The sequence below is a fragment of the Petaurus breviceps genome, unplaced genomic scaffold (genome assembly GCF_028583685.1).
Source record: "Petaurus breviceps papuanus isolate PSGF00001 unplaced genomic scaffold, PetGlider_PUasm1.0 90919, whole genome shotgun sequence".
NCBI lineage: Eukaryota > Metazoa > Chordata > Mammalia > Diprotodontia > Petauridae > Petaurus > Petaurus breviceps.
In genome coordinates, this window is record NW_027187378.1 from 42872110 (window position 1) to 42893681 (window position 21572).

The window sequence follows — 21572 nt, forward strand, 5'->3', positions numbered from 1 at the left end:
ACAAAATAAAATAAAAATATAAAAGACAAACAAAAATATATAAATGAAAGAATTGTTCTATGAAATTTGGATTCAGTCAAAAGGCTGCACTTAATGACCTAGAAGGTCGCATGTGACCTTAAGACTGTAGGTTCCCCACACCTGCTGTATATTATTCACTTGTTGAATTTATCAGTTCCCAAGGATTCAGTTATCTTTTCTATGCTCATGATTAGCAAGTCTACTTATCCAGCCTTCTTCCATGACCTCCAGTCTATCATTTCCAACTCTCTATTAAAATTCTATAATTAAATGTCCTATAGACATCTTAAATTCAACATGTCCAAAACAGAATTAGTTATTTCCTCACCCTCCAAATAGTTTCCTTTTCTTAACTTCCTTATTATTGAGGAGGCCACCATCCTCCCAGTTACCCAGGCTTGAAGGAGATATCTTCTTTTACTCCTCACTCCCTTGCCCTTCCTCCCAATATCTAATCACCTGCTTAGCCCTTTTAATTCCACATTCATATTATTTCTGACATATGTCCCCCCCCTTTTCTTCCTCTGACACTGCTACCACCCTGGTGGTGGTTATGATCTCAAGCCTGTGATATTGCAGTAATGTGCTGATGAATCTTCCTACCACAAGTCTTTCCCCTTTCCAGTATATTCTTTACTCAGCTGTCAAATATTTCTTCCTAAAGTGCAGGTCTGACCATATCACTCTCCTACTTAATAAACTCCTTTGACTCTATACAAACTCCAAGACCAAATAGGAAATCTTCTGTTTAGTTTTCAAAACCTTTCATAAACTATTCCCTTCTTACTTGCATCTCACTACTCACTTCTTCTTCCCCAACCCCTTTTACACTAAGTCATGTATTCTGCATTCCAGAGACACTGGTCTCCTTGGTGTCCCTCATGATGCTTTATCTCCATGTTCTGGTCATTTTTACTTGCTGCCTCCTATGCCTGAAACTTTTCTCCTTCTTATCTCTATTTCCTGGCTTCCCTGGATCCCTTCAATACTGGTAAAATATTTTTCCTCTGTAAGAGTTTGAAAGTCTTGACTATAGAGGATTCAGGGTAATTTGTTAAGCACATATTGAGTGTGAAGTTGCTTGTAAATGAGAAAAGGAAAGATTGGTATTTGTGTTCCTATAGCCTTCTGATTCTATGGTCCATGACTTTCTTTGGTAAACCCATGTAGATGAAAGAACAGGGGGAAACTGCTTGGGGTTAGAAATAAGTCATCAGAAAACTCCATTAGCTAATTATATCCTCTAACTAGACACAAGGTTGACATATTGGTAGGAACTCATGCATTATGGTTTTCAGACTGAGGAACTACAGTATAACTTGATCCTAGGTTAGCCATTACCCATCATCCACCCTTTTGGTGAAAGTTGAAAGGTAGCCCAATGGGTATGCTACTTTACATATCTATATCTAATTTATATCTATATTCAACTATATTATCTATATCTAGATATATTAAGATTAGGATTTAAATGTAATCAAGGTAGAGTTGGCATGAATATATCAATAACTATCTAATCTATCTATAGAAATAGAGACAGGTATTTATATACCTATATGGAATGCATATTATATGTATGATTTATAAAATTCTTATGTAGCAAAACAATTCAATACATCTATATATGAATACACATATGTAGATGTATGCAAATACATGTAAATACACAATATATTATATGCACATGCACATATACATGCACATAACATATAATAAATAATTTCAATACATATACATATATGTATATATAGATAATAATAAATATAAAACCAATACTTCTTTTTGAGAGATACAGAAGGCATCTGAGAGAAGTAGGGCCCAGAAAGCAGAAGCAGGAACAACAGGTTAAAATTGCAAAGCAGTAAATGTAGTCTTCATGTAAGGAAAACATTCCTAATTAAAAGAACTATATGGAAGTGGAATGTAATGCCTCATAAGGTAGTAAGTTCTTTGATTTTCCCATATTAGAGATCTTCAAATTAAGACCAGATAACTAATTATGGGGAATGTTTTAGAATGGATTTCTTTTTAGGTAAAAGCTGGACTCAGGTTCTAGACGGCCCTTCCAACACTAGTAATTTATGATTCTGGGATAGGATTAAAACAGTACCAGTTGTAATTGGATCAAAACTCAGCATACCAATTTTGAATGGGGATGAAGTTGAGAAGGAAAGAGAAAGAATTGTAATACTAAGAGGGTGGGAGGTACTTTGGATGAGGTTCACTTGAATCCCAGGTCTTCTGACCTCTGAAATCCAGTGTACTTTACACACTACCACTCTGCCAGGGGACCTCAGATGATGATGAGTAACATGAAGTTAACTGTTAGGTACCTGAAGGGCAGGGGTGTAAAGAGGAACAGATGGGAAGGATGTAGTAGAACTTTGCCTCCTTTGCTAATTGCCCTTATATAAATGCTGTATCATTCCTCATATGCCTTATAGGCATTCCTTATATATTCACCTAATTGAGCTGAATCTAACCCAATCTGTTTATTTGGAAAATGAAGAAATTAAGACCCAGCGATCTCCAGTGACTAAAACCAGTACACAGCTGGTAAATGGCTAAACCAGGACTAGAACCCTGATGTCCTCCTTTATAGACAACTGTTCTTCTGCTCTTGGGGAAATTAACAAAGAACTCTTGCTATAGAGATATAAAGACTTTTTATTATTACTATTATTATTTAGCATAATGTATTCCTTTGGAATGACTCAGACTTTTGTTTTATCCTGTTTTGTTTTGTTTTTTAGTTCATGGAGACTGATTTGTCTGATTTTGGTGTTGTTTCCCTGACTTTTCTTCTATTTCTATAGCCAAGAATAAGAATTTACAGAGCTTTGAAATTGTGACTGTTGAATGCTTATTTTAAGAGGCTTCAGCTTGTGCTTACACTTCTTCATAACTTTTTCTTCTTATCATTGGTGCACCTTTGGAGGATTTTTCTCCTCCTCTTATTCCTTTTTCTGTTTCTTCCTCTTCTTCTACTCCCTTTTGGTGACTAGCATTAAATTCCTTGCTCTTTTGTAATTTTGGCTTATATTCTGTTGTTGATTTCTCAGGTGAAGTTGCTACATCATAATGAGCAATGTTGAATGGGATGGCACAAAACAATAAGTCTGTAGGGTCTAGTTTAAAATCATTGTCTGGCCGAGTAATCACAAACCTGTAAAAGAAATCACAGTTAGGACTCCTACCAACCCCTGTAGTAAAGCTGTGCTTGGAGAAAGATTGGCAATATTTCTACAGGGTTCAGTGGGATCAGGGAATCCTGACTGACTATCAGAAATGGGGAAAAAAATCTCATTTTGATGATTAAGATAAAAATTCAAAGGTAAAGAAAAAAAAAACTAGTTTTCCCTCCTTTGATGGAGACCTGCCCATACATTCTCACATTCAGTGATTTGGTTGGAGACCTACTGGGCATGGGGACATTCCAGTAGGAAAACAAATATGCCAAACACTATCCAAAAATGCAAAGTGGTCATGGCTGAGGAAAGATCTCTAGCTAGGAGGGTCAGAGATAAAAATGAGCTAAACTGTATGAGAATCTCAAAGTTTCTAGATAAAGAAAGAGATTATTCATTGTCTCTATTGTTATTTACCTATCACTTACTTTAAGGGTTCACTCCCATTCCCACAGACCTTCTGCCCCTACAATTCATCCCTTCAGCAACTTTTCTCTGTCTTCTCCAATCCCTAGCAGTAGATTTATTCATTAATGACCAAGACTGAATTTAGACTGCTTTTTTGTACAAAATGCTGGGTAACCTGTTTTTTCAAAAGTAGCATACTTCCCTTTTTTGTAGTGGATTGTGGTGTTCATCATCTATCAGACGATATAGGCCAAGGCACAGGATTCCAAAATTGTCCAATGATCCACAGAATAGCTCTCCAAAAGTATCCCTAGCCTAGGGAGAAAAGAGGAAGCCCTATTGTTATTGGATAGATAAATCAGTCAACATGAATTTATAGTTGCAACACTTGGTTCTCCTCAAGAGCTGAAGTGGTGGAGGTATGAGATGTGCTTCCTAATATCACAGCTTGAAGATACTTGGTTATTTAATTTAATTATTAAATTTTAGAATACTGCCCTGGCCATTTGTATTTGTTGCCTTTAGAGATGCAAAGAAAAGCAAAAATAAAATGAACAAAGCTCCCAGGGCTTGCTCTAAAGGATATCACAGTATAACAAGGGAGAAAAATACAAATAATTTTGTACAAACAATATATATACAGGAAAAAACAGAGATAATGTTAGAAAGAAAGCATTAGGGGCAGCTAGGTGGCACAGTGAATAGAGCACTGGCCCTGGAGTCAGGAGGACCTAGGTTTGGATCCAGCCTCAGACACTTAACACAAAAACTAGCCATGTGACCTTGGGCAAGTCATTTAACCCCAATTGTCCTTGAAAAAGAAAAAAAAAGAAGGAAAGCATTAAGATTAAGGAGGATTGGGAAAGTCTTTTTTTTTTTTTGGTGGAAGATAGAAATTTAGCTAAGATATGAAGGAAACTAGGAGAGACAGGATGGAGAGAGTTCTAGGTATAGGTGACAGCCAGTGAAAATGCCCAGAATTGGGGGATGCAAGAATCAGCAAAGAGGTCAATATCATAGGATCTCAGAGTATATGAAGGGTGATGGCAGAGGATAATGTTTAAAAATTTTGGGAAGAATGCACCCAAGATAAGGAGGGAAATAGAAAGATGGGAAAGAATTTTTACAACCAATGTCTCTGATTTCTAAAATGTATAGGAAACTCAGTCAAATTTACAAGAATACAAGTCATTCCCCAATTGATAAATGGTCAAAGGATATGAACAGGCAGTTTTCAGAGGAAGAAATTGAAGTTATCTATATGAAAAAAATGCCCTAAATCACTATTGATTAGAAAGATGCAAAACAAAACATCCCTGAGGTACCACATCACACCTATCAGATTGACTAACATGGCAAAACAGGAAAATGATAAATATTGGAGATGTAGGAAAATTGGAACACTAATTCATTGTTGGTGGAGCTGTGAGGCAATCCAACCATTCTGGAGAGGAATTTAGAACTATGCCCAAAAGGCTATAAAAATGTGCATACCTAGGTGGATAGCAGAATGGATTAAAAACCATAATCCTACAATATGCTGTCTACAAGAAACACATTTTAAAAAAAGGGATACTCACAGAGTAAAGGTAAAAGGCTGGAGTAGAATATATTATGCCTCAGCTAAAGTAAAAAAAAGCAGGGATTTTCTCAGATAAAGCAAAGCAAAAATAGATCTAATTAAAACAGATAAGGAAGGAAACTATATTGTGCTTCATCAAGAATGAAACAATATCATTACTTAATATATATGCACCAAGTGGTATAGCATCCAAATTCCTAGAGGAGAAGTTAAGGGAATTAGAGGAAGAAATAGATAGCAAAACTATACTAGTGGAAGACCTTAATCTCCCCCTCTCTGAACTTGATAAATCCAACCTCAAAATAAACAAGAAAGAAGTTAAGGAGGTGAATAGAATTTTAGAGAGGCTAGATACTATAGATCTCTGGAGAAAACTGAATGGGGATAAAAAGCAATATACTTTCTTCTCAGCGGTTCATGGCACAGACTCAAAAATCGACTATGTTCTAGGGCATAAAAACCTCACAGTTCTGTGCAGTAAGGCAGAAATATTAAATGCATCCTTCTCAGATCATGATGCATAAAAATTACATGCAATAAAGGGCCATGGAAAGAAAGACTAAAAACTAATTGGAAATTAAACAATTTAATTCTAAAGAATGAGTGGGTCAAACAAGAAATTACAGAAACAATCAGTAATTTCATTCAAGAGAATAATAATGAGACAACATACCAAAATTTGTGGGATGCATTAAAGGCAGTTCTTAGGGGAAGTTTTATATCCCTGAGTGCATACATGATTAAATTAGAGAAAAGGGAGGTCAATGAATTGGGCATGCAATTAAAAAACCTAGAAAAAGAACAAATTCAAAATCCCCAATTAAATACTAAATTAGAAATATTGAAAACCAAAGGAGAGATTAATAAAAGTGAAATTAAGAAAACTATTGAATTAAAAAATAAAACTAAGAGCTGGTTTTATGAAAAAACAATCAAATTGATAGACCCTTAGTCAATATGACAAAAAAAATAAAGAATAAAACCAAATTATGACTATCAAAAATGAAAAGGGTGAATCTACCTCCAATGAAGAGGAAATCAAAACAATAATTAGGAATTCTTTTTCCCAATTGTATGCACATAAATTTGACAATCTTAGGGAAATGGATGAATATTTAGAAAAATACAAGTTGCCCAGATTCACTGAAGAGGAAATAAATTACTTAACCCCATTTAAAAAAAAAAGAAATTGAACAGGCCATCAGTCAACTCCCTAGGAAAAAATCTCCAGGGCCAGATGGATTTACTAATGAATTCTATCAAACATTTAAAGAACAATTGATTCCAATAGTCTACAAACTATTTGGGAAAATTAGTGGAGTCCTACCAAATTCTTTATATGACACAAATATGGTACTGATACCTAAATCAGGAAGAGATAAAACAGAGAAAGAAAATTATAGACCAATCTCCCTCGTGACTATAGATGCAAAAATTCTAAATAAAATGCTAGCAGAAAGACTACAGCAACTTATCTCAAGAATAATACATTTTGATCAGGTAGGATTTATTCCAGGAATGCAAGGATGGTTTAATATTAGGAAAACCATCAGTATAATTGATCATATCAACAATAAAACTAGCAGAAACCACATGATCATCTCAATAGATGCAGAAAAGGCTTTTGACAAAGTACAACATTCATTCCTATTAAAAACATTAGAAAGTATAGGAATAAATGGAGCCTTCCTTAAAATAATAGGTAGCATCTATTTAAAGCCATCAGTAAGTATCATATGTAATGGGGAGAAGCTAGAAGCATTTCCCATAAGATCAGGGGTGAAACAAGGGTGCCTACTATCACCACTCTTATTCAATCTGGTCCTAGAAATGTTAGCAGTAGCAATTAGAGAAGAAAAAGAAACCAAAGGAATCAAATTAGGCAAAGAAGAGACCAAGCTATCACTCTTTGCAGATGATATACTTAGAGAATCCTAGAGAATCAAGTGAAAAACTACTTGTGACAATAAATAAATTTGGCAAAGTTGCAGGATATAAATTAAACCCACACAAATCCCTCAGCATTCCTATATATTTCCAATTAAATTCAACAGCAAGAGATAGAAAGAGAAATCCCATTTAAAGTTACTGTAGACATTATAAAATATTTGGGAATCTACCTGCCAAAACAAACCCAGGACCTATATGACCATAACTACAAAACACTTTAAACACAAATAAAGTCAGATCTAACTAATTGGAAAAATATCAATTGCTTGTGGCTAGGTCGAGCTAACATAAAAAAATGACAATTTTAACTAAATTATATTATATATTTGGTGCCATATCAATTAATTTACCAAAAAACTACTTTATAGAGCTAGAAAAAATAGTAACAAAATTCATTTGGAAGAATAAACAGTCCAGAATATCAAGGGAATTAATGAAAAGAAATGCTAGGGAAGGTGGACTAGCTATACCAGATTTCAAACTGTATTATAAAGCAGCAGTCATCAAAACTACTTGGTACTGGCTGAGGAATAGAGGAGTGGATCAATAGAATAGATTGGCCACATAAGATTCAGCAGTCAATGACTATAGTAATCTATTTTTTGATAAACTCAAAGACCCCAGTTTTTGGGATAAGAACTCACTATTTGACAAAAACTGCTGGGAAAACTGGAATATAGTATGGCAGAAATTGGGCATAGACCATTATGTAATGCCATATCCCAAAATCAAGTCTAAATGGATGCATGATCTAGGTATAAAGTTTGATACTGTAAGCAATCTCGGAAAACAAGGAATAGTTTACCTGTCAGATTTGTGGAGAGGGAAAGACTTTATGATTAAAAAAGAATTAGAGAATATTATAAAATGCAAAATGGATAATTTTTATTTACATTAAATTGAAAAATTCTGTACAAATGAAGCCAATGTAATGAAGATTAAGAGGGAGGTGGGAAATTGGGAAAGAATTTTTACAACCTATGGCTCTGATAAAGGACTCATTTCTAAAATATACAGAGAACTGAGTCAAATCTATAAAAATACAAGCCATTCCCCAATTGATAAATGGTCAAAGGATATGAACACGCAGTTTTCAGAGAAAGAAATTAAAGATATCTATAAGCACATGAAGAAATGCTCTAAATCACTATTGATTAGAGAAATGCAAATCAAAACAACTCTGAGGTACCACATCTTACCAGTCAAATTGGCTAAGATGATAATGCTGGAGAGGACGTGGGCAAATTGGAACACTAATGCATTGCCGGTAGAGTTGTGAACTGATTCGACTTTTCTGTAGAGCAATCTGGAATTATGCCCAAAGGGTTGTAAATAATTTCATACCCTTTGACCTAGCAATACCACTTCTAGGGTTATATCCCAAAGAGATTATAAAAGTGGGAGAAAGACCCATATGTACAAAAATATTTATAGCAGCTCTTTTTGTGGTAGCAAAGAATTGGAAATTAAGGGGGTGCCCATCAATTGGGGAATGGCTGAACAAGTTGTGGTATATGCATGTTATGGAATGCTATTGTGCTATAAGAAACGAGCAGCAGATGGACTTCATATTTACCTGGAGAGGCTTATACGAACTGATGCTGAGTGAGAAGAGTATTACCAGTAAAAATTTGTACACAATTACAGACACAACATATGTGTGATGACCAATTTTGATAGACTGGACTCTTCCCAGCAATGCTTTGATATAAGTCAATCCCAAAAGACTGATGATGGGGAGAGAGGTCTACATCCAGAGAAAGAACTAGAAAGAACTGAGTTTTAGTCCAGATTGAAGCAAACTGCCTGATCCTTTTCTTTTTCTTGTTTGGTTTTATTTTCTCTTTACCATTTTTCATTCCATCTGATACAATCCATCTTTACAACCTGACTAATGTCTAATGTGAAAGTGTTTACAGATCCTATACTTGACTGTATGTAGCCATGGTGGGGGGAGGGAAGGGAGGGGAACAGAATGTGAATCTCAAGGAATTGTGGAATTGAATCTTGTAAACTAAAAGTAAACAAATTAATAAAAAAAATTTTTTTAAGTGTGCATACCTTTTGACCTAACAATACAATTTCTGGAGCTAGTATCCCAAAGAGATCATAAAATTGGGGAAAAGGACCCATGTGTACAAAAGTATTTATAGCATCTCTTTTTGTGGTGGTCAAGAACTAGAAATTGAAGGGATGCCCATCAATTGGGAAATGGCTAAACAAGTTGTGATATATGAATGTAATTGAATATTATTTTGCTATAAGAAATGATGAAGAGGCAGACTTCAGAGAAACCTGGAAAGATTTGTATGAACTAATACTGAGAAAGGGTAGCAGAATTCAGAGAACATTGTACACAGTAACAGCCACAGTGTGTAAGGACTGATTTTGATAGACTTAGCCCTTCTCAGTAATGCAAGGACCAAAACAATTTCAAAGGACATGATGGAAAATGCTAACCCCATTCAGAGAAAGAACTATGGAGTCAGAATGCAGAATGAAGCAGACTATTTTGTTTTTTGTTTTATTTTTTTTCTTTCTCATGGATTTTGCCATGTTATAATTCTTCTGTGCAACATGACTAATGTGAAAATGTGTTTAATAGAAAGAAAAAAGAATCTTGGGAAGATAGGAAGGAGCAAGGTTATGAAAGGCTTTGAAAACAAAGAAACAGAGTTTTATATTTGATCCTGGATGGAATATTCCTGCCACTGGGACGTATTAAATGAGGGCAGGAGGAAGGGTGTGTTGGTCAGAGCTGTGCTTGAGGAAGATCAGTTTGTCAGTTGAGTGGAGGATGACCTGGAGTGGGTAGAGACTTGCGGCAAGGAAACCAACCACCAGGCTCTCTCAATAATGAAGGCATGAGGTGATGAAGGCCTATACCAGGCTGATGGAAGTGTCAGAGGAGAGAAATTACTTATGGAAAGATGCTAGGAAGGTAGAAATGGTAGGAGTTGGTGATAAAGATGAGATAAAAAACAAAAGCCTTCAACAGACTTAAACATTTGCTTTTCAAAGTATTTAATAAGCTTGAATACTGAGGGACCTCTAGGTCATTTCCTACTGTAAGACATATTTTACTATAAGACATTACTATAAGGTCATAAAGGAGTCTCAGGTGCTCCTTAGGGCCCAAATGAATGAGAAAGTTAAAAGACTTTAAGCAGAAGTAATGACATCTAGGGTAAAACAAATCCAAGAGTTTCTCTCAAATGGAAAAATGAAACAAATCTGGGCAACACCAAAATTCAGGACAATATTCCACCAAGAAAAAGTGAAAGGGAATAGCGATCCTTGCAAACCAGTCTGATTTTTCCTTGACAGCATAAGAAGTTTCAGGATGTCATGCCTCTAGATTGTAATTATTTATTGACATATAGGCCAATATAAATTGAAAAATTCTGAACTACTGAAATAATAAAAAGGAGGCAAAATGGAAAATTTGGCACTTAGTTGTTTTTTGTTTCTTTTCACTTAGGGAATTTAATTTCAGCCTCTGAAATTAAAATCCAATAAGCACATTACAATGGGAGTTCCGTGATGTCAGGGACTACGATTTTGCCTTTGTATTCAAAGCACAACTCCTTCATGCCCCCACTTGGGGTTTCTTGGCAAAAATACTGGAATCGTTTGCCACTTCCTTTTCTAGCTCATTTTACAGATAAGGAAACTAAGGCTAATAAGGTAAAGTAACTTACTTGGTGTCACACAGCTAGTAAGTGTCTGAAGTCCTTCTGAATCCAGGGCTGGCACTTTATCCACTGCACCACCCAGTTACCCTACCTGGTACATAGTATGTGCTAAATAAATACTTGATAGCTTACAGTGACTGAATGATTTGGAAGTTGTATAGTAAAACCCACAGAAAGAAGTGGTAGTATTTTGAAGCCTGTACCCTGCACCAGAAGCAAGCTCTTCCACCTTCTGCTGCAAGTTCTCTATTACTTCTCCAAACCATACCAGTTTTACATTCTTCACATTCTAATGGATTCCACTAAATAGCATGAAGTTAGGGGATAACAGTACCCAAGTGCACCAAAGATATCCATGTATTTATCCACTTCAAAGCCACAAATGTTTCTTTTCCTATTCTGATCCCCTAGGCAGTGGACCTGTTCACATCTACCAGGGTGACCCAATTCCCTTTGACATCTTTATTTACCTATACTTCTCCACTTTTCATTGGATTAAGCAAACACAGATATCAGTCCACAAAAACCACAAGATCCAGTTCAAACACAAGTTCCCTAGAAAACCAACCTAGAAAGGGTTGGGAGAGAATCATAGATACCTTGCAATTCTTTTATGCTCACTTTCCTACCAATCCATCCCATTTTCTGTTAGGACCCTATATAAATAAATATTTACTTATTAGTTGTTCTGAGCCTGAATTAACACAGTTGACCTGGTCATTTTCAGACACCATCCAGAATGGAGAAGACGAGGAAATCAATAGCATAGGAAAATTGTTTTTTTAAAACAATGAACTTACAGGAAGGTCCTTTAACATTGTTGAGCTCACGGAGAGAAGATCCATTTTACACCGGCCTCTTCCAATCAAGAATGAAAAGTTTTTATCACAGGAGGCAAGTTTTTCCCTTTCCACACATGTCTTCATTTCATTACTCATCCCACCTGTCACTAGCATTTGGAGAAATTCGAGGATTTGGGAGTTATAGAAAACCTGGAAAAGAACGACAGAGGCAAGTGAAATGGTCAGGGAGGAGGTGACAGCTGGTTTATAGAGACCCAGAAACTGAGAGTGAGGGTGGGCAGAACTTTTTCAAAACTACATTTCCCAAATCAAATGCCAACTCTTCCATGAAGCTTTCTTAGATCCCTTGTTAATTTTAGCCTTTTCCTCACTGGACCTCACATGTATCTTAGGTACTTCTGTTTTATATTACAGATACTTATGTGAGTCTTACAGTCCCTTCCTAGACTGACATGCATCTACGATGTAATGTATGTGTTACTATCATATTCTGCCTCTCTCCCTGACTGTGAGCTCCATGAGAGTAGCTGCTACATCATAGCAAAACTCTGAACCTTTGCCAATGCTGAGCACCTTGGTCTGCACTCTGTATGAGATTAATAAAAATGTTTACTGAATTAAATTAGGTTTAAAAAATATTTTAAATTCCAAATTGTACACAACACTGTATTAACCTAGGTACAAAGAGAACTACACTAGTAGTTCTAGTACCTGCCTAGTACCTGCCTTATACAGTACACGTTATAATTGAAATACATATTACATATTATGCCTTAAATAGAAAGGAGGAAAAAGATGATTTTGAGATAGATATGCACTAGCCACAAATTGACAACTCTTAAGTTTATTTTAATTTATATTATCATTATTTTTGTTTTTGTTAATTTTATTCCCTTTATTAGACTGTAAACTCAAAACTAAAAGAGTGGCAATTTTGTCCAATTTTACCTATGTATTACAAGTTCATAGTAGATGCTCAAAAGATACTTGATTAATTGAATTAAGGATGCAATTTTTCTCACTCTTTCCCTACAAACTGGCATTAAAAAGAGGCCTTGATGACTCTTTTTTTGCTTTCTTCTCTCTCTGTCTCTGTTAGTATGTCTCTCTATCCTTATTCTGTTTCAACAATGGAAAAAATAAAAAGAAAGAACTTCTCTCAAGCACAGTCAAGTAATACAAATCCTTACATTGTCTATGTCTAAAGTATGCCTCATTCTAAATCTTGAGTCCATAATTTGTCTGTCAAGAGGCGGGCAGCATGCTTTGCCAAAAGTGCCCTTGAATTGCTGTCATTCCTTTAGTTGATCAAAGTTGTCAAATTTTCAAAGTTGTTTTTGCTTATGAAATTGTTATTACTATATAAACTGCTCTTACGATTCTACTGACTTCACTCTGCATCACTTTCTGTGGTTCTTTCCATGTTTCTCTACAATTCCCCATTTTGTTATTTTTTTTACAGTAAATATTCCATTATATTTATATACCATTATTTGTTTAGTCCTTTCCCAAGAGATATATACTCCCATTAGGTTCCAATTCTTTAACATGGAAAAGAAGACAACTCCGTGTATCCTTCTCCCCCCTTTTTTTTTTGCTTTTTGGAGGTGGAGGCAGGGCAGTTGGGGTTAGGTGACTTGCCCAAGGTCACATGGCTAGTTAGTGTTAAGTGTCTGAGGCGGGATTTGAACTCAGGTCCTCCTGACTCCAGGGCCAGTGTTCTATATTCACTGTGCCACTTAGCCTCTTCCCTTTTCCTTTTTTATGATTTTTTTTGAAGCATTAACCTTTAGTATATTAGCATATTCCTGAGTATGCAAAAAGCAGGCACAGTTTAGAAATTTTGAAGCATAGTTTCAGATTGCTTTCTAGGATGGCTATATACAGCTCCAGAAACAGAATAGTGCTGTGCCTGTTTTCACATAACCCCTCCAATAATGGTCATTTTTCTTTGTTGTCATCTTTGCCAATCTGATGGGTATGAGGTAGAATCTCAGAGTTGCTTTAATTTACCTTTCTCTAATTATCAGTGATTTGTAGCATTTTTATATGGACATTTATTTATTTATTTTTCTTCTGATAATCTGTAGAGTTTATATTTTTGAAGTATTCATTCATTTCATTTATATATGTTTGTTGGCATTTAATTAGAAAAATAATTTTTGATAGTTTTATTTTCTCTTCACTTTGGGGGAATTCTTCTTTTTTCCTTTTTCAATATTTGGTTTTCCTCTCTTTTTTAAAAAAAAAAATCCAACCAGGTTTACTTTATGAATAGGCTAATTGGGAGGTGGAGGGAGGAAAGATTGAAGGACATTTGGGGAATCTAAAAATTAAAGATGTCAACAAAATGTATTTTAAATATGTTAGATAATTTAATCATTTTTCTTTCATTGATTTTATTCATTTTGTCTTATTAGTTATGTTTGCGATATGAGAAGGTACTTGTAATGGGAATGTAAATTTTAAAGATCTTCCCTGCCCCTAGGCTAAAGTGCACCTGGAGCCTGGGGTGGGAGGCTTGTTTTTCATTAGATACTTTTTGATTGGCCAGTGAGTCAATAAGGTTGTTACATTCTCTCAGCCAGGAGAAGGCTATATAAGCCCTGATGTGTAGCTTTGTTTTGGGGGCTCACTTTGAGAAGTGTTCTGTGATTTGATCTGTATTCTGGGAAGCCGTTGTCCAGGGCCCCCCCCCGGCTTTGAAAAACCCAGATGTGGAAACCCAGATGTTGACTGGGTATGGATGTAATGGTTAGACAGTTTGGAAATCTGTCTACTTGATCTGTTTCTGTCTTGATAATTCTGCCTGTATACTTTGAAGTTCGGGGTGCTGACCTTTTTCCCCTGAACAAGGTAAACGATATATGTCTGACTGATTAAAGTAAGCTTGTTAACCCATTTTGAGTTGCTTTCCTTTATCAAAGCAGATCCAAGAACCTGTGCTGGCGGCAAACCCTGAGGACGCTTGGGGTGCTTGCCGCTACAAAATGGCGTCACGAACAGGATCTGCAGAGTAAAAGGAAAGTATGGGGGCTGGGATAATTGTTTGTTTCCCAGTTGTGGTAGCTGTGATTCTGTGGAGCCGTGGAGTGGGGGAGGATCCAATATAATTTTTATCTTTCCCCTTAAGCCCTTCTCCTTCCTACCTTTCCTATTACCATCCTCTCAGTCCCCCAGGCTCACAATCTAGGTATCATCCTGGATTCCTAACTATCTGTCACCACCCACCCCTCCCACCCCCATCAAATCTGTTGCCAAGGCATGTTGATTTCACCTTTGCAATGTCTCAAATATGATCCCTCAGGGTAGCTAGGTGGCACAGTGAATAGAGCCCTGGAGTGAATAGGGCCCTGGAGGCAAGAGGACCTGAGTTCAAATCCGGCCTCAGACACTTGACACTCTTAACTAGCTGTATGACCTTGGGAAGGTCACTTAAGCCCAACTGCCTTGCCAAAAAAAAAATGACCCCTTCTCTCCTTCAACACTGCCTCAGCTGTAGTGCAAGCCCTCATCACCTCACACCTGGAGTACTGCTCTAGCCTTCTGGTGGGTTTGCCTTCTTTCAGCCTTTCCCCACCCCAATTCATCCTCAATTCATCAATTAAAGTCATTTTCCTAAAAGACAGGTCTGATCATCACACACACACACACACACACACACACACACACACACACACACACACGCCCCCCCCCCCCCACACCCCCCCCCCCAAAAAATAAAACCTCCAGTGCTTTCCTATTACCTCCAGGAGCAAATACAAAATACTTTGTTTGGCATTCAAAGCCCTTCACAACCTATTCCCCCCTACCTTTCCAGTCTTCTTATACCTTACTCCCTGACATATAGTCTTCAATGCAATGACACTGACCTCCTGGCTGTTTTGTTGTACTTCTGGGCTCCAGGGATTCTCTCTGGCTGTTCCCCATGCCTGGAATGATCTCCCTTCTCCACTGACCTCCCTGGCTGCTTTTAAGTCCCAACTAAAATCCCACCTTCTACAGGAAGCCTTCCCCAACCCCTCTTAATTCCAGTGCTTCCCTCTGTTAATTATTTCCTATTTATCCTGTATATAGTTTGCTTTGTATATATTTCTTTGCAGGCTGTCTCCCTCATTAGATTGTAAGCCCCTTAAAGGTAAGAACTCTTTTGCCTCTTTTTGTATCCCCAGTGCTTATTAATATAGTGCCTGTAACATAATAGATAATAAATGCTCATTAACTGGTTGATAGATTGCACATATGAAAGACATTCAAAAAGAAATAAATGGGAATGAGAACCACCTATAGCTGAACTCACAGGTATCACTTTGTTGACTATTTAGCCCAGACTCCATAAGCAGTTTCCTATCAAGTACTGCTTTATCTACATAACATTGTTACATAGACCAGTGGGCCCTATCTTTCTTTTTTTTTTTTTCTTTTTTTGGAGGGCAGTTGGGGTTAAGCAGCTTGCCCAAAGTCACATGGCTAGTAAGTGTTAAGTGTCTGAGGTCGGATTTGAACTCAGGTCCTCCTGACTTCAGAGCCGGTGCTCGATCCCCTGCACCACCTACCCATACCCCCCCCCCCCTTTTTCTTTTCTTTTTTTTTGGAAGGCAGTTGGTGTTAAGTGATTTGCCCAATGGGCCCTATCTTCCAATCCATCTGTAGTATGCTAGGCTTAATGGTCAGTAATATTATTTAATGAGTGTATGAAATTATAAGTAAGGAAGAAACAATGCAATGTTCTTGGACAAAAGAAATTTTTTTTCTTTTTAGTCATTTCCCATACTACTGCAACAGTTATACTAGGGAAATCATTTTAATAATATATTTTACTTGCATGGCATTCCTTCTCTCCCTCCTTTCCTGCAAGAGAAATATTAAATCCCAAACAAAATAACTAGCTATGAAAAGAAAAAAAACATTTTAACTTGGGTATATATCTTTAAAAATCTTGTTCTTTTTCAGTAAAAGTTAAAAATCTCATTTCCTAAATCAAATTTTCTATAAATTCAACTAGCAACACAGAATTCTTATTGGATGCTGCTGCCTTTCCTTAAGGTTTCCTGGGGATCTGATTGTTTAATTTTCCTTGTGAGCATTCTACAAATCAGAGCTTTATTTATTGCTTTGTTGATTGTCTAGACTTAAGAAAAATAATAGAGAAAATGGTTAATAATGTTAATAATTTTATATTTAACATAAGAGGGTGTCATGCAGACATTTTTTCAGAGAGCTAGTTGTTAAACATTAACCAACACACCCCTCTTCTGGACCCACAGTTTATGCATAAAAGCTTCACTAAATACAAATAAAGCAGCCCCTCATTGTGATTAGGAGGACCCCCCCATATAGATACAGATATAAAAGTTTCAAAAAAAAGAATTAAGGAAAAATCTATACCTGATTTTTTCCCTTCTGTGTTTATCTTTTTTCTGAGTTATTGACAAATATGGTCTCTATGTGGAATTATGATATCAGAGAGCCCATAATTTGGAAAAGACAATGAGAAAGGTCCTGCATCCACTGTTTTTCACAACTCCTGAATTACTTGAGACCAAACATTCTTTGTAATATTCCCTAGGTATTGGTATGATCTATCCAAGGAAAACAAGGGGACAAGAACTGCCTGAATATTTCCAAAATGTAATGAAAGTGTCACCCTTCTACTTCTCTACCTTAATTTCTGTTCTCAAGACATCTCATAAGGGAATCTGACTCCTAATTCCCCTTTGCTCTTCTGCCTCTCAAATCACCAAAACCCAGAAGTATGTTTGTGGAATATGCTCCCTCCAACTCCACCCTCTGCCAGTCTTAAGGAACCAAGATGGGGACAAATGGAATTATTAAATTCAGTCTAAGCCTCAATCCGATTAAGATCATATGACCATATTGTAAAGCGATCAAATATAATGCGGTTAATGTAATTCTCTACTTTTTAAAGTCAGGGTTTATTTTCCCGTGTTATCCCAGAGTGCTCTGAGGGATTCTGCACTTTGCATATTTAACTGAGGAGGGTTTTATTTTAGAAGCATCATTTCTTCATATTTGACATCAAAAGGATCACATTTCTATGCTGGGAGAAATAATGGGATTTCTATGTCACCCTTATGCTGAGTTTTCTTCTCTTCTCATTACTGCAGACTCAGATGTGCATTCTGCTTTTATTAAAGAAAATATGTAAGTTGCAATGTGCTTTAAATACTTTAGAATGTTTAAATTTGCAATATTTGAACACTTGCTAGAACAATAGGGAAAGATGTAAATCTAAATGGAAGCAGCTGGAAGAACAGTGCCTGTGAAGAGAGAGTTATCTTAAGGGTCTATTAATACTTAACACAACAGATAGAAATATCTGAGTCATTTGGTGCATATTTAAAAACCAAAGATCCTTCCAAAGGAAGTTCTAGAATGAGGCAACCTGACTCTAGAGCACTAGTCTAGAATCCATGGTACCTGAGTAGTTCTGGCTCTGCCACTGACTGACAGTATGAGCCTTAAACAAGTAATTTCTTCTTCGCTAAAAAGAAAAGGCAATTACCAATGGCAACTCTGACCAAGATGAATTAGCCTAAGTGGACAGGTTTGGAAGTTTTCAAGTAAATTCAAATAATGTATATGGAGGAAATTTAGTGGCACGGTAGATAGAATTCTTGACTTGGAACCAGAAAGATCGGAGTTCCAATTGGCCTCTGACACTTAATAACTGTGTGACTCTGGGCACTTAACTTCTGTTTGCCTCAGTTTCCCCAACAATAAAATAGGGAAAATAATAACACCTACTTCCCAGGATTGTTGTGAGGCTCAAATGAAATGAATCAGTTAATCAAAAAGCATCTATTAAGCACATTCTATGTACCAGGCTCTTTGCTAAGTATTGGACATGCAAAGAAAGGCAAAAGACAGTCCTTGCCCTCAAACAACTCATAATATAATGATGGAGACAACAAGCAAATCTATGTGATCAAAAAAGCTAAATACAGAATAAATAGTAAATAATTAAAAGAGAGAAGGCAGTAAAATAAAGAGGACTTGGGAAAGGTTTCCTGTAGAAGGTACTTTTTTTTTTTTTTTTTTTGCTTTTTGGAGGGCAGTTGGGGTTAAGCGACTTGCCCAAGGTCACATGGCTAGTTTTCGTGTTAAGTGTCTGAGGCCAGATTTGAACTCAGGTCCTCCTGACTCCAGGGCCGGTGCTCTATTCACTATGCCACCTAGCCACCCCATAGAAGGTACAAATTTTACAAACGTATCTTTTTATTAAGGAGATTTGTTCTGTGAAGTTTGGATTCAGTCAAAGGGCTGCACTTTAGGACTTAGAGGGCCACATGTGGCTGCAGATTTCCCACCCCTACAACCTCACAATTCCTCAACTTTATCATTTCACATAATGTACTTCTTTACCTCCTCAGTCACATACAAGGATAGATGGGCATATCTTTGATACTGCCACCACCCACAAATTTACCACTTCCATGATTATTGACTCTGGAATTCCCTTATCTGATCAAATCTCTTTTCATTCCCCCTCTTCCTCTGCCTTGCAACTCCAAACTATTTTTTGTCTTCCATACTGTGAACTCCTTCCCTACTGCTTTGACTCCTCAGTTCTTTCTCAAGCATTCAACCTTGTACTCCCACTCGACCCTTGGTAAACCAGTTCAACTCTACACTTTCCTCTCTGCTTGAGTTCTTTGCCCATTTAACCTAATGACTATCTCGCCTTGCCAGACACAGCCTTGGATCATTCGTATCATCTGCTTCCTTCATTTCTCTTTTACAGGTGCTTCTGAACAAAGCTAGAGAAAATTACAATTATGTGTTGAGCATACTATAAATTTATGTTATGTAGCCTCAACTGAATCCTCATTACTTCAAGGCAATCTTTTTTATTCCTCCCTGATTAACTCCATCTCTAACTCCCAACACTTCAAGTGACTTTCTCTCATGTCTGGAATGCTCTCCCTCCTCATTTCTGCTTCCAGGCTTCCCTGGCTTCTTTCAAATCCCAGATTTAATTCCACCTTCCACAGAAAGCCTTCCCTAATCCCCCTTAAGGCTAGTGCTTTGTTTATCATTTTCTAATTTAGTCTGTTTGTAGCTTGTTTGTACTACACTGTTACATTTGTCTCTATCATTACACAGAGAACTTCTTGAAAACAGGGACTATCTCTATCTTTCTTTGTATCCCCAATGCCCGACACATAGTAGGGTGCTTAATAAATGATTATTGACAGATATGACCTGTGTGAAGAAGTTTTAGAATAGAAGGAAATCTTACAAAAGAGAAATGTAAATAAAAAAACACACCTATGTATTTATATCTTAAAATGTATGTTTCTTCTTGCAGAAGAAAGTTCAGTATCCTCTGGAGGAAATAATGGCTTGTACACAAAGCTCAAGTGTACTGGGGAAGCTATTTGTCATTCTGATAACATCAGTAGAGTAGTCTGTTCTCAACCTGGGCACTATATCCAAGACAGAACAGAGAAATCCCCCTAAGAATTATCAAAACACATGGTTACTACACGCTCCTGACAATTTGGGAGGCCATAAATGTAACTAACTTAAGAAACCCTGAAAGTGTTGCCAGAAATTATAAAGTCTTGGGTAAAACATTGAAGACATGTGGCATGTGCTATGTTTTCCTCATAGCTTACCCATTAAAAGCAATGACTGAAAAACAGAAAATTTGATTTGGTGGGATTAAGCCTACATTGGTAATATGATTCTGCATGGGTATACCTTATTTAAAAGATAAAATATACATAAAGGTAAAGTCACCTAACATTGTTTATTAAGAAGGTAAATCAATGTGAGAAAATATAAGAACCAGAGGAAGAAATTATAATGGGGGAGAAAATAAATAATGTGTTGATGGAGAAAGAGAAGTGATATTGTCATATGTATATCAGAGAACTACAGGATAGAAGGTAAAATTAAATGAGGAATTCAGGGAAACAAATTATGAGCCCAACACAGAGACATGACATAGTAGTGACTGGGGACTTTCTTTTTAGTCAAAATTACTAACATCTCCTTGACTCAATTTAATGAAAATCCAATCCCTCAAAGGGGGAATTCCATTCTGCCTTTTTTTTTTAGTAGGGCAATTGGGGTTAAGTGACTCAGTGTCTGAGGCCATATTTGAACTCAGGTCCTCCTGACTCCAGGGCCAGTGCTCTATTCATTACACCCCCTAACCACCCTGGGAATTCCATTCTGATTCTGATTCCCACTAACAGGGAGAAAATGGATCCTGGTGTGAAAATATGGGGAACCTGAGAGGAACTGAAAACTTGCTCTTAGATTTAATGAGAGAAAGGTAGTGGAAGTCAGGCATAGTTTAGCATGAATGATAGGACTTAAGGAGAGAATCTAGATTTCAGAGGCTTTGAATGAAGGACAGATAGGATCCTATGTCTTGAGATGTTAGCAGGAAATCATCCCAGGACGTCAGTTGGGAAATTCTAAAGAATGAAATTCTGAAGACACAAACAGAAACAATTCTGATATGGAAAAAAAGAAAAGATGGTAGTTGTCTGAAGAGACTGATGTGTATGCATAGAAATCTTGCCAACCAAATTAGATTTTTAAAATATGTACTAAAGATGGAAACAAGGATAGGAAATAGAAGATGGATACAAGATAATGGTATAGTCTTGGGAAAATACTGTCAGGAATGTGATAACTCAGAGTAAGCTGATGTTGGCAAGGAAAGTTAGGGACACCAAAAACATGTCTGTTTTAATGCTATTTTGAGGGAAAGAGGAGTCTCCAAGAATGATTTAGATTTCTGCTTGGGGTGGATGGAAAGATAATCACTGATGAGAGAAAGAGAGGAGACAGACATGGAGAAGAGGGGAGAGAGAGAAGGAGGGAGGGAGGACGAGAGAAAAGGGAAAGACAGAGAGAGAGAGAGAGAGAGAGAGAGAGAGAGAGA

General features: G+C 36.7%; 1 protein-coding gene across 1 annotated transcript in view; it reads right to left on the reverse strand.

Annotated features, from left to right (window-relative positions):
- Positions 1–2721: 2721 nt before the first annotated feature.
- The window catches only part of KCNU1 (potassium calcium-activated channel subfamily U member 1), a 305967-nt gene continuing 287116 nt past the window's right edge, over positions 2722–21572 (reverse strand). The window contains 3 exon segments of the mRNA XM_069075353.1: positions 2722–3187; positions 3793–3932; positions 11645–11836. Of these exon segments, the coding sequence (XP_068931454.1) occupies positions 2911–3187; positions 3793–3932; positions 11645–11836 (609 nt within the window). The 3' untranslated portion in view covers positions 2722–2910.